General features: G+C 49.9%; 2 protein-coding genes across 2 annotated transcripts; one reads left to right on the top strand and one right to left on the bottom strand.

Annotated features, from left to right (window-relative positions):
* Positions 1-1,860: 1,860 nt before the first annotated feature.
* G6M90_00g009370 (uncharacterized protein) lies at positions 1,861-3,823 on the bottom strand (the record flags this gene model as incomplete). The annotated part of the gene is made up of 2 exons (XM_014694090.1): positions 1,861-3,549; positions 3,620-3,823. The coding sequence occupies 2 exons, from the start codon at positions 3,821-3,823 to the stop codon at positions 1,861-1,863; spliced, it is 1,893 nt and encodes a 630-aa protein (XP_014549576.1).
* Positions 3,824-8,223: 4,400 nt separating this feature from the next.
* On the top strand, positions 8,224-9,897 carry YOS1 (Protein OS-9; the record flags this gene model as incomplete). Its single annotated transcript, XM_014694091.1, has 2 exons — positions 8,224-8,322; positions 8,386-9,897. The coding sequence occupies 2 exons, from the start codon at positions 8,224-8,226 to the stop codon at positions 9,895-9,897; spliced, it is 1,611 nt and encodes a 536-aa protein (XP_014549577.1).
* Positions 9,898-13,285: the final 3,388 nt, after the last annotated feature.

The following is a 13,285-nucleotide window of genomic DNA, read 5'->3' as shown; positions in this document are numbered from 1 at the left end:
ATACTTATTCGAATAGCGCACCAAATACGCCGTCCCGCCCCATATAATCCCATGAACCACCCCCATCGCGGGCTTCCCAGCTGCGGTGGCCCTGGCTATGCTCCGAGCCGTGGGCAAGAAATGAACATACGCCCAGTAAAGCACCAATCCACACTGAAACACGGCATGTAGCCATCTCTCCGATATGCAACTCCACAGAAAAGCCCGTTCAACGGCACCTCCGTACACAACTAGCCGTGACAAGGCGTACACGTAGGCTGCGGAGAAGCACGCCTGCGTGTAATACCCCTCCATGAGGGTTAAACTCATGGCCATGCAGAGCATATCGTGTATTCCAAGAGCCACCTCTCGCTCTCCGTCAAGAGCTAGAAGCGGCGTCGAGGAGGTATCTTTCTGGTCGGAGGAGGTGCCCTCTTCGGGGACGAGCCCATTCTGAATGCCCGTAAAAACAAAACGCCCGATAACAGTGCAGCATACCCAGAATAGAACCTCGCTCCAAGTAAAGGACAATGATTCCTCAACGAAATAGTGTGGCGACGACCTCGCAAGCTTCATGTTTTCGACGGCGTGCCACCAAATAAACTGCCCCAGCCATGGGACAAGTACCCTCCGAACATGGTTGGCAAGAGTGGCAGCTAGGACGAACAGCACAGCGCCAAACGGGCCATTACAAAAAATGGACCGCCTGATGATGGCAATTTGGCCCGTTGGGGCCAATTGACTTGATGAAAAGACGGATGATGCAACTGACCTCCGTGTCGTTGGTGGTGACATTGTTGAAAGCCAGGTGGGTAAGATGCTTGGTGATTTGCAATAGATGTGGTGGGTCTGACTGGGGATACATTTTGCCAGGACTGGCTACTAGTAGCCGCGTACTTGGGAAAGATTGCTTTGACCTTGGTTTTCGGAACACTCGCTTCGAAAAAAAGGGAAATAGCACCAGGGTATTTAACTTGAACCGGCAAGTATACATTGATTCTATTCATGTCATATGGCAAACGCCAAGACCAGTCCCATGATAACCGCTAACAGCGATATACAAGTCTATGTATGTATCAAAATAATCCGTATATCCCAAATCTTTCCAGAAATCAGGTTCAAAAACAAATGTCGTTATAAATGGGTATCCTCTCCAGAATATCATATCCGCCATGCCCAAACGCCTCTATAAGTAGCATATGCCCAATCAGCCGTATAAACGTGTCCTCATAACCCAATCCAACATTGTACAGTTCTTCTCTATCCGTGTACCCCAGAGGGCCAACAACGAGTGTGCATCGGTGTGGCTAAAGGAAACGTGGTACGTACTCGCTACAAAGCCAAAGACTTGTGCGATAGTGGTTCGCCAAAGGACGACCAAATCCCATCAACGTATCCCCCACTACTTAAGATCATTTGCAAAGACGCCAGGCCAAAACAAAGGGACAAAATTAAACAACGGCAGCATAAACAGACGGCGGAAGAGGGAAAGGTAAGAAATAGGTAAACTTATAAGCCAGAATCAGGTTGAACAACAATGAGGAAAGTGAATGATCAGCCAAGGAGCCTTATCTGGTAAACCACGATTGGGGGTCCCATTGACTCCGATGTAGAGTCAGACATGGAACTGGCCTGAAACATGGCCAAAAAGACTGCACTCTCATTCTGCAAGAAAGAAGAGCAAAATTTTATAAAGTTTTTGTTCGTGAATCAGTCATTGCTCCCAGGTACGAGTCCTTGAAGCCTAGTCCATCCGCCACCGCCCAGTCCCGATTTCTCGGCCAGGATAGTATGGGTGGTAAGTGACGACAAAATCCACCGATGGTTGCAAGCATTGCAAGCCTAAGATCGACTCAGCACAGTGGCTGCATACTTCAGCGCTTACATAGCGTTGGACCATTGGTAGGATTGCTCCTGAGCGTAAAAGGTAGGGGCAGGTGCGGATGAAGTAGACTCCAAAAGAGCCGCGTCATAAGGGCCAGTGTCATTTCCAGCCAACGGAAACTCATCCACGTAGGTAACTGGGTGTACTTGGTCAAAAGAGGAGAGCTCAACCATTTGTGTATCCTCAACAGAGGTGTTTCTCAGGGTGCACACATCGTCATTTTGATATTGTGTAGCCAGGCCGGCCAGGGGATTCCACGACGGCATACAAGAGTCGCCCTCAGCATCGTAGTCAGACGCATCGTCGTCGACTGCTTGATCGAGCGCCCAATCAATGTTATTGTCATCTTTCATAAATGGATCCTCGTCATCAGCGACTGCGATAACAGGACACTCATCAGCGTCGTCATCCAGGGGCACATTAACTTCTTTGAACCAAAGTTTCAGTTCAGACATGGCGGGCCAGTCACCGCCGCCTTTTCCTCCACGCTTCTCATCATTGGGTTTCTTATTCTTCCCACGAGGAGCTTTGGGTTTGAAGTGGGTGCGGCGAAGATGTGCCGCAGCGTTATAGTAAGCCCCGTACTGCTTGCCTGTAGAACAAGCTTTGCATTCTGATAATGGCTGTAAAGCTTTGACCTCGGACTGTATCCCAACAGTTGCTGGATCTTGACACACATATTTCTTGACAACACCTTTGTGTTTAGCGTTGAGATGACGGCGAAGTTCATGGTCACCACGGAAGCCATCGGGGTGCTCGTTGCAGAAGTTGCAAAAGACTTTTGGGCCCTTGGGCCGCTGATAAGGAGTCTTTTGCAGCGGGATTTTGCCGGCTTTCTTCTGTGGTGCGGTGGTTGAAGTCTTAGCGGGAAACGTGCTATCGGCTTTGGGACGAATCACATTCGTCCTGCCATTCTTCAGAGTGCGTGTCAGAGCCTCTTTTAGGCGACGGTCTGCATTCGAGCCTGTTGACTTTGCGCTGGAAACACTAGTGTTCGAAATGGAGCGTTCCATTGACTGTGAGACAGAGGTGGGCAATAGTAGAGTAGCATTTCCAGTAGATGGAGGGTATTCCTGGCCAGTCATACTGAAACGAGAACCCATGGCGAGGAAGTCGGTGTCAGAGACGGCACTCATTGCGCAGTGATCCTCAACATCCGTGGTTTGCAGAGGGTCGTGAGGCGAAAGCTCGTCCGTATGATGAGACTGAGAAGACGGAAGCCTCACCATATTTGCACTATTGCTGCCACCATAAGAGCTATTCTGTCTTGTAAGTGGCTGGGTAGGCTCCAGGGCCGAGAACCCAGACACCATGGAGGGAGGAGCTGAAGGTACAAAGCTGCTCTGCGCTTCATCTGGAGACAAATAAGTCCCATTTGAAGCCAAGTACGACTGCTCAGTGTACCAATCACGGGCTGAAAGATAATTACAGGGATGAACTCCTACATCTGGAAGAGTGTCATTTTCATGGACACTAGCCAAGTGACCATTGATCGAGGCGGCACGAGAAGACCCGTTCACAAAGCCTGGGGCATTGGTGAACGAGGTCGCCGCGCCACCATATGTGTACGGCATATCTAGCTCGGAATGGTTGGATATGCTGCGAGTCATAAGGTGATCTGGGTGGTCCTGCTGCGAATAAGCTCTCTGGCGGTTTTGGGTAAGCCAAATATGTCCACGTCGACCCTAAATACGGCATGTTAGCAATCTCAGTTTAGAACCGCTGTACCTTGTGTGGGCAAGGTAAAGGACTCACGTCCATGGCGACATCAAAAGATGCTCGACTCCCCCTGGAGGGTTGAGTATTCCAGCATGGAGAAAGATTTGCTGATGGTCGGGGGCCTGGGGAATGCTGATTTTGCGATGCGATATGGCTCTCGTAAAGCTCAACCTGTGCCTTCAATGTGTTCACCTCGTACTGAAGCTCTTTCTCTCTAGCAGTAGACGTGGTCTTGGTCATGGCTTGAGGGACGGGAACTTGTGGTCGAAGAGTAAAACAGTGGCCTCGTTTATGCCTGGCTTTGGAAAAGACCTTGATACAAGGCCAGACAGCGTATAAGGCAGGGTGCAACAAGGGACCAGTCGTAGTCCAGTGATGACGGCCTTGTGGAGCAAGGCCTCACAGCAGAGTCACAAATGAGAAAAGGAGAGATGATTTCTTTGATTTGCAGAGGAACAATACTGCTAACGGTCGGAAAGGGCTAGCAACCGTTCGATGCAGAAGGGTGAGAAAGAAATCCAAGATTGGGGGAGAGGGCACGGCCGGGTTAAGTAAAAGGCAACCAGAGGTCGAGTGGTTCGAACAAGGCGGCGGCGAACTGACAGGGGAGCGAAGGACGACGCAGGATGCGGCTCCTTTCTTCGTCGAGTCGCAGTCGCAGTCTGGCTTGGGGCCATGCGAAGCGCACAAGTGTGCCGGACATACAAGATTGAGTGTGAGTGCGTCGACCGCTCACTCAATCATCGGGACACAGGCCAGGGTTGGGACGGACATGGTCACCGACCGACAAGACTCGACAACGCAGTCTCCCAGTCGCCTGCGTCCCTCTGCTGGGTCGCTGGGCAGTCGTGTGTGTTGGCTTCTAGTGAGGTGTGGGAGCCACGCAGGGGTTCGGTATGTACCAGCACTTGTTGAGTCCAGTGATGCTGGACCCTAGAACCCGACCTTGATATCTCAAGCAGGAAAGGTGAGATATGTACAAGTTGTACGGAGTAGGCAACTCCCAATCCCTCCACAGTGCCCAATATTTAACTCATGACTTCTGGAGTACCCACACCCCTGTCGCTGGACGTTTTTGAGAACTGTAATACTAATGCGCAATCAAGCCTCAGGAGGTTGGCCATGAGCGGAATGCCAATGCCGCAGCCGCCTTCTGGGCTGTTGAGCAAATGCCACACCATAGAATGGCACCTCGGTTGCTAGGTTTCCTTTGCACAGTGGTATTTCGGCAGTATCCTGCAGGTCTGACTGGCTTCATCGGGACAGCTGGAGTGGCTGGCTGGCCTGGTGCAGTCTGTAGTCGAAAGTCGAAGAACTACTGTTCGGTGTCGGCTGTCGACGGATCGACAGTAAACAAGTCCTACCAAGCACAATTGACATGCGTGCGTCCTAGAATAGCACGCTGACATTGGCGCAAAGCGACCAGGGTGAGAAGGGTCAGACGTATCTTGTTTAGTACAGCACCAATAGTGTTGGTTTGGGCTCTGCAATTCCACCCCGCGACATGCTCGTAACAACGCGGCGCCATAACGAGCCTATATCATCCGCAATTCGTAGAGCCAGAGCCTTGTGTTATGCGTTTCTCGGCACGGAGTATTGGCGTCAATACCCCCCGTTGGTTCACCAATGAGTTGATGTATTGTCCAAAAGCCAAATGGACCTGTAGCTGGCAAAGATATGAGATGGACATGGATCTCTTTTTCCTTGTTTTGACGTCGAGAAGCTGTGGAATCAGCGGTCAGCTGATTTTTGACATGTATGTATGCTTTCCTAGCATGATGGCCGTCATTGGGCTTCGTCGGAAACAAAGCATCATCGGCGTGTGGACAACTGCTGTGCCTCGACCATTTGGCAGCTCGGAATGTTGCACAAAGATCTGGAGATTGAAGACTGAAGAATTCTAGAGGCCATGCTCGTCTCTTTCGATTGATTGTCACACGTTTTGGTGCCTTTCGTGCCTAGGGTCTGGTGCCTGCTTCTTTTCCTGAGACCTGCAGTCGCTATTGGCTGCCGAAGGAAGGCACGACCCACAACCCCATCGCCCGATGGATAGTGTGCATCCAGGCAGACTCCAAGGCCGTTTCATCTTCACTTGCAAATGCTGTTTGGGAGCAGAGAGCTGTGCCTTGTGCCACCCACCTCGCATCGATTCCACACCACCAGAATCACTCGCAAACTTCTTACACCATCATATCGGTCTTCTATTCCCGACCATTCCACTTGGTTTTGATGGCATTGGGCACGCCCTTCCATATTTGAGCACACACACCACCCGTGGTTCTCGCACTGTATTGCCTCGCGGTACTGACCGTACCATGGTGCCGTGGGCGTGCTGGTGAAGTAGTGGCAAAGCCTCAGCCGGGGAACCTAGCCGCCGAGCCCGATAATCTGGCTGCCTGGGCATGTGTCCTATCTCGGCCTGGCGAGGATACATACAACACGATGAGGGCTGCAGTGTCGCTGCCAAGACCTGGCCGAAGGCTTATGACCAAATGTTCGGTACCGGATGTGTTATGGGGTCGGAAACCATCGCGTTCATGAGTCAATCTGGATAGGAACCCAGTCTACCATATGTACATGCACACTTGATATGTTAGCAGGGGCATGTCTTCGAATTGGCCAATATCGTCACGTACTTTGCCTTGCTGGATTTGCCGATCTGTTTCGGGAAGAAACCCCTTCGCGAAGAATATATGACATTAAGACCCGAGCGCTAAGGCTCAACCACGCATGTTTTGCACCCGTTGAAAGCCAAGGTGTTATCCATGAATCTCTGGAATCGCATCCCCGGCAAGGGACGCTGTTGTGTCGACACCGAAAGCGCTAGTCGGTTTTCACGCAGTTTCGGTAACATGTGTAGCTTGCAGTGCCACCTCAATCGATAGTACATTGGCTTAAAGGCAAGCCAAATGTCATCAAGGCATGTCGATTGCACAGCGGCCAATCAAGAAACCCGGCTGCTGCGACCAGCACTTGATTCCTTTTTTCGGCGCTCTGCACTGATGAATCGGAACAGACATCAAACTTCACACATGGTCTGATCAAAGGTGGTAGCCACCAAAGCCGTTATGCTGTACTCCAACGCTTCAGCTCCAAAATTCTGGAGCACAGCCCAGTCAGACAAGACAGTTCATGGCCACATTGAGAAACCAAACATTGTCACGGTCGCCGATACATAGCAGTTACTTACTCAAGATCAACTATATTTGCACAGAGGTGTTTCCGTCAAGTAATATAACAACAGGACGGTAACTACTGGCCGCTACTGCCAACTAGATGGATTTGAGCTACGTACTGTGTCTTCCTGCTGGGTTATCGACGGTTCCCATTGACGACCTCTCAGCTATTGCTGGACTGACCTCGCATTTTAGTATGAGAAAACAGAACAAATATTACGACACGGCAACTTGGGGTCCTCGACGCCAAAGGGAGATCAGATGCATCTTGGCAAGCCAGTCATTGGTGAGCATTCAGTTCCAACCCTTGCAACGACGAAAAGTGAGGCGAACAGTCCACAACGTAACTACCTAGGTACTTAAGTAGGTAGTTTGTGTGGTGCATGCGGCAAGTCAAGAGGCGTGACAAAACAAGAAGAGAGAGTCATTGACAATGCATGGATTGCAATAGCACAACCCGATTGCATGGGAGCGACAACTACTAACCTGATATTGATCCATGATCTGTCCCCTGCCTGTGCCTCTGTTTCCCCAGTTTCTTTAAAGCAGCATTTGAACCCGTGTCTTGATCCAATGCTGACTGGCGATGAGACTAGCGATGGGGCGCAGCCCCCGTCCTGCAGGCATGGCTCCAGGATTCATGCCATTCGACACGATTTTGTAAGCTTTCGAATTTGTCCCGCGTCGATGTAGATTCATGAGGCTCTTGAGTTCAAACACTCACTAGTCACAATTGACTCGTCCACCTGACCTCTGCCACTTACGTACCAAACATGACCAGGCACTATCGTGCAGGGGTTTCGATTTTGTTTACCTACCTAGTTAGCTGTTGCTTCCGATATCTATTCCGTCCGTCCCGAAACAAAGAAATACATACATACCCTGCGAGTCTAAGCGTTTTGAAAGCATCTCGTTGCTGGCGCCCATTTGATATGTAGGGTATGTTTGGATATATGGGAACGAACGGGAGTACCGGGTACCCAACTACTGCGCTCTTTGATTTGGAGTTAAATATATTACTGTATAACCTACCAGGTAAGTATGTAGGTACTTAAGTACCTACTAGGGTACAGATACTTCTTAATACGAAAGTATCTTTATTCCTCGGACGGTACTTACTAGCCCAGACGTCAACTGAACTGGGGACGAGCCTAGGATTCAGCGATTTAAATTGAAGACACGACACATTCTGCATTTGACTGATCTCGTTATGACAAGTAGACCTGCATGTGTTTCTATGTTGTACACTGTTTCAAATAGAATGTGTCTTTGGCTGTGACGTACTGTTCCGGGTCCAGGGTATCGCGACCCAACGTTCCAGAACTAGATACCGGCAGATCCTCGGCAACCAACAATGACACCTTGCCATCTTGACATCGGGAGCCATTACACATTCAAGATCCTCTTCCAAAATTACCACTATCTTTCAGCTCTATGTGAGCTTAAGTGACGAGCTGCGGCAAAATGCGCCGGACCAATCTTTTCTTTTTCGCTGGAATCCAGCTTTGTTCTGCGCGATCCGCGAGCTTCAGCATCCACGATGATTTGCTCGCCTATCCCCAGGTAAACTGGTTCCGCAAAACGGCTTCCGTGGAATACACAAAGGGACTACTAACACCCATCTAGTTTGAAGTAGTATTCGCCAGCGATTATATTTCTGAAAAGGATGCACAGGCGCTAGTTAATCGCAATAATCAACAACACCCAACATATTCCGCCGAGTTTTCGAAAACAACCGGAAATCATGCACATGCCACAACGACGACTGATGCGGCTGCTCCAAGTTCCAACGAGTCCGATGAAATCGCGAGCTATTCTTACGAAATATTGAATTTATCACCACATCGATACCTGTGTTCGATACCCGTCATAGAACCACCTGGCCCAGTAAATGAAACGGAGAATGCATTGGCCAAAGTGGAGGAGGAACGAGAACACCAGCGAGCGGCCGTAAAGGGCTGGGAGCTCGTAAGCAAGCTAGAAGGTTCTTGTTTATACTACGTATCTGGATGGTGGAGCTACAGTTTTTGTAACAACCGCGAGATTGTACAATACCACGCCATATCGGTGTCAAGTAACGGCCAGATTCCCAGGCGGGACCCTAACGGCCAAGAGTATATCTTGGGCAGGGTGCCGACACTCCCCGCAACAACCGGGGACCGAAAAAAAAAGAGGCAACAGCGCGGTTTCGACGATCCACCTCGTCCGCCGGCCGAACTACAAGTAAAGGGAGACCAACGCTATCTTGTGCAAAAGCTCGAAGGTGGTACGATTTGCGACCTGACGGGCAAGGACCGAAAAATTGAAGTTCAGTACCAGTGCGTACCGGGCATCAAGACCGACAAGATTGGATGGATCAAAGAGGTGGTTACTTGCTCCTATGTTATGATGATCAACACGCCTCGACTGTGTAGCGATGTCGCCTTTCAGCCACCCGTAGAAAAGATTGCAAACCCCATCAGCTGCAAACTGATTTCTGAAAGCGACGCATCCACATTACTTTTGGATCAGCAGCCGAGAGCTGCACAGCCTGACAATGACGGAACGAAGGAGAACATCAGGCAGAAAGAGACCAACGACGAGGTCAACGAAAAAAAGGACGCCGCACAAGTCACTGTTGGGGGCGTTCTTGTTGGAGGCAAACGAGCCCTCTCTACCGGCGACGACGATGGCAAGCCCCTCAAGCTCCAAGGGCTCGGTCACTTGTTTGCTCCGCAACCCAAGATCCTGCAGATCATCGCCGAGGCGGCCAGTAAAGAAAACGGCGGAAAAGTAAAAGGTCTAACCGAAGAGGAGCTTGAAAAGCTAAACATCGATCCCAAGGCTGTTCAGGAAATGCGCGAGAAACTCAAGAAGCTCGCGGGCGAAAAGGGCTGGAAGATGCAGTTGTTCCAGATGAATGAGGACGACGAAAAGGAGCTTTTCGGCTATGTCGATGATACTGAAGAGGAGGAAGGGGAAGGGAAGCCTGGAGACGGGAAGGTGGACAGCGGCAAGACGAAGAGCGATGGGGACGCTGGGGGAGAGAAAGGGCCGAATCATAAAGAACCGGGGAAGCAGAGGATGAAATCAAGGGAAAAGAAAAAAGACGAGGGAAAAGGGAGCGAGGAGAAGTTTTTCAACCGTGACGAATTGTAATTACACTGAGCGGGTAGTCATCCCGAGCTATATATGATCAAAATAGGCTGGCTTATCAATATTTTTTTCACTGTGCAATGCTTGTTCGTCGATGGAATGACAAAGTAGTTGGCCGATGTATGAACTCTTGTGACAAGGGGAGAACATTGCGATCGACACTAGTTTTAACACCGATGATAGATTACTCTTCATCATAATAGGCCGGGCTGTCTATCATTTGCAGTAATTGGAGACTCGGTGCCACTGGGATAGAAACTGCGGGTTGATAAGCTGCTTGATGAGAGTTAAGCCAGCATTTCCTGATTGTCAAGGCCACAGGAACCATGTTGCCCAAGGTTGATGCAATGTTCGGCGGGTATGCCTGTTGCGTAATGGGCTACCGCAAGGATGGCTTCAGTTTTCCCTCGTGTATTATAACCCCCAAGTTTCGGCTGCCAGGTCTCCTGTAAGTTGGACGAGACTGATCGGCCGGGGAGAAATTGGTTATACCATATTGGGGAGTCTGAACTCAAGCCTTGTTAGCGTATTAAAGTTATAGATCTGTCTAATGATGCTGCTCCGTTTTCTGGAACTGCTGGACTTGACCAGATGTCCCATGCGCCTATGGTGGGTGTATATCCAGCCTCGAAGTTTGCTTGGGCGAAGACGCTCAAAGTTTACAACCCAGACTCCTTCGAATCAATGAATCACTGATATGTCTCTTGACGAACTTGTGATATAAAAGTTGATGGCGAGGGTCTTGGCTCTGTCATCTCCGTTCATAGAGTTTCGAACCACCACACCCAGCCCTCTAGAGTCTCTTCCAATAAACGCAGTTCCAAATGTAAAGGTTTGGAAGCTCAGATTTAAAAGACGGTTATGCTGGCAGAGGGGATCCATTGAACTATGTTGTTCAAGGCGACAAACGCATTTATGAGGTGGCTACCAGACTGCTACTACTATACAGATCGGGACATGATGAAGGATGAATGAAATCATAGCTTTAGGTGTAAAACGTACTTAACGATATCATCCAGGAGCACGTTGAGCGTCAAGAAGATATAGCACAGGACTATATAAAATATAATCAAGTCTTACTGAATATAACGCGACAGTATTTTTTCTTCTTCTTTTTCTTTTTGTAACATGATGCTTAAATGCTGAGAGGATTATTTTAAAAAGGGACTTGGATCCTTTGTTCCAGTTCGGAAGCAAGATGCTTCGTGTGGTAGGGTTGGCAATCAAATGCCCAGGAATGTCACTCGTCGGAGTATGTATGTACTCCGTATGAACCCAGGATATGATCGCGACGGACACCCCATTCCGCTTAATGGTTCCTCTGCAACGATATTGTTCTAATATTAGCAACTCGATAACATGATCTCATTTCGGCAAGTCATATCTTCTCCACACAAATGCAAGCACTTGACGGTCATAACATAAAGGGATAAAGTTCCGTTCGTCACAAGGCCCCACTGGTTGGGCTCCCAAGAGCGACCATGGGGACACAACGGGAGTGGCTTTGGCCGTTCAAGGCGGATACGGGGAGAGAGCGTGGCAATCAATGTGTGATGCAAAAGGTTGAGTCATTAACACTACTGCGATAGCAAGGACGGGCGTTGAAAGCCGGCCTACTATGCGCCATGTGTTCAAATTCAAGGTTCTTGCTGGAGAAAACTACCTCGTCCTGCGTACAAATTGACGGATTCCGATTTCATAACGGAACTAGCGGGGAAGAATCTGACCAGGACAGGCAATGCTACGGAGGGACCTCTGGTTTTGGTGTGGAAATTGACGAATCAGTTGGTTCATCACTTTCAGTTGCAGGAAGTTCTTTGTGTGGTGGGCCCATCATCTTTGCAGAGCAATTTTGAAGCCGGGATCTAGGGACCCCTGCTCCCCGGGACGCTGGAATACAGTTTAATTGGCGTTGAGCCCCAAGGATGGATACAAGAGACCATCGCTGGAAGCCTGAGAATTCAGGGGTGAGGGGCCAGCAGAGAGAGCAACCAAGGCAAATGGATGCTGTAAATAAATGGTGATGAGGACAGTTGAAAAGGCGGTGATGGGCCTAATGGCAGAGCCAAGTGCTTCGTGTCCAGTCGAGGAGATACTTAGCTCAGCGGTGAATATGAATGACCCATCGCGCCATGATGAAATGCAGGATGCGAAAATCTTGGTCTGTCAATTCGAGCTGATGACAGTGCCGTAATCTGACACGTACCCTGGCTGTTGTTGCGGTCAATGCGAATCGAGCTCTAGGATCAAGGCAGGTCAGTTAGCCCATGGGCCAGCATGCTAAGAGGATATTGTAGCAGACGGCGTGAGGGAGGATGGCTACGAAATGCAAATGAAGAAAGAAATACTCCGTACATCTGCATAATACTCCGTAGGGAGTACATCCATAGCCAGTAAGGTCGAGCATTGGAATCTTTCATCCCTTCTATCACATTTTGCTTGCTTTTGACGAGCATGGTGAAGCAGAGCAAACCACTCGGTAATGCGGATGGGAATCTAGAGTTGGGCATATCAGGCATGACATGCTAGCATCAAGAAAGAAAAAAAGAACAAAGAAGGTGAAATGGCGTCGAAGTCGAACTCTGTTGAATGGGGCGCTCGAGCCGTTCCTTGCGCCGTCAAACGAGGCAGCGAAGTTTGCTCATGTCTGGTCCAGGGTCAAAGTGGCAGTGGAGATGGAAATGTGGATGGGTGGGTGGATGTGGGCACCTTTGAAGGCCTTGGACGCTCGACTCTCGACGCTCCACCAGCCTTTAGTCTTCCCAAATGGTTGGCAGTTGGCTGGCAGTTGGCGGATGACAGTCAATAGTCAGGCACCGTCTGATATTAGTATTCAAGGTCGCCACCAACAACTGCCGCATTGTCCAACAAGCCAGGCTGGGCGGACAACAGACACAGAGCATCGACCGGACGCATCCAAGCCATTAATACTCAACCCATCCGCCAATCCGCCCCCGGTGCCTGGCCGGCTCGCAAAGACACCAGACACGACATTGAACAGTTCAACAGGGGGTTTGGGCGCTTCCCGATTCTGATCGTGGTGCTCAGCTTGTCATCTCCCCCCTTACCTGGTTGGCTCCAGTTCATCCTCCTCCTTTGAGCATTCCAATCCCTCTCTCGACTCTTCACTCCGCACTCCGTATACTCCTCCGTAACCTGCATCCGCAGTCTGCGTATTATGTATTCACCTGCCAGCAGACATACCAATCGAAGCCCTTGACCTTGCTCTCCGTCGGCCTGCAACTCTTCTGCCTAGTACCCGACTGCAGCGGCTGTCCCGGTGTTTCTATTCTGGCCATTCGTCGACCTACCAGCTACCAGCTTACTCCGTACCGGTACACCCGCTCGATTGATTTGTTTGAGACAAAACCGACCCGGGCCAACGAGCTGA

The sequence above is a fragment of the Metarhizium brunneum genome, chromosome 1 (assembly GCF_013426205.1).
Source record: "Metarhizium brunneum chromosome 1, complete sequence".
NCBI lineage: Eukaryota > Fungi > Ascomycota > Sordariomycetes > Hypocreales > Clavicipitaceae > Metarhizium > Metarhizium brunneum.
This window is presented reverse-complemented; position numbering and strand designations above follow the sequence as displayed.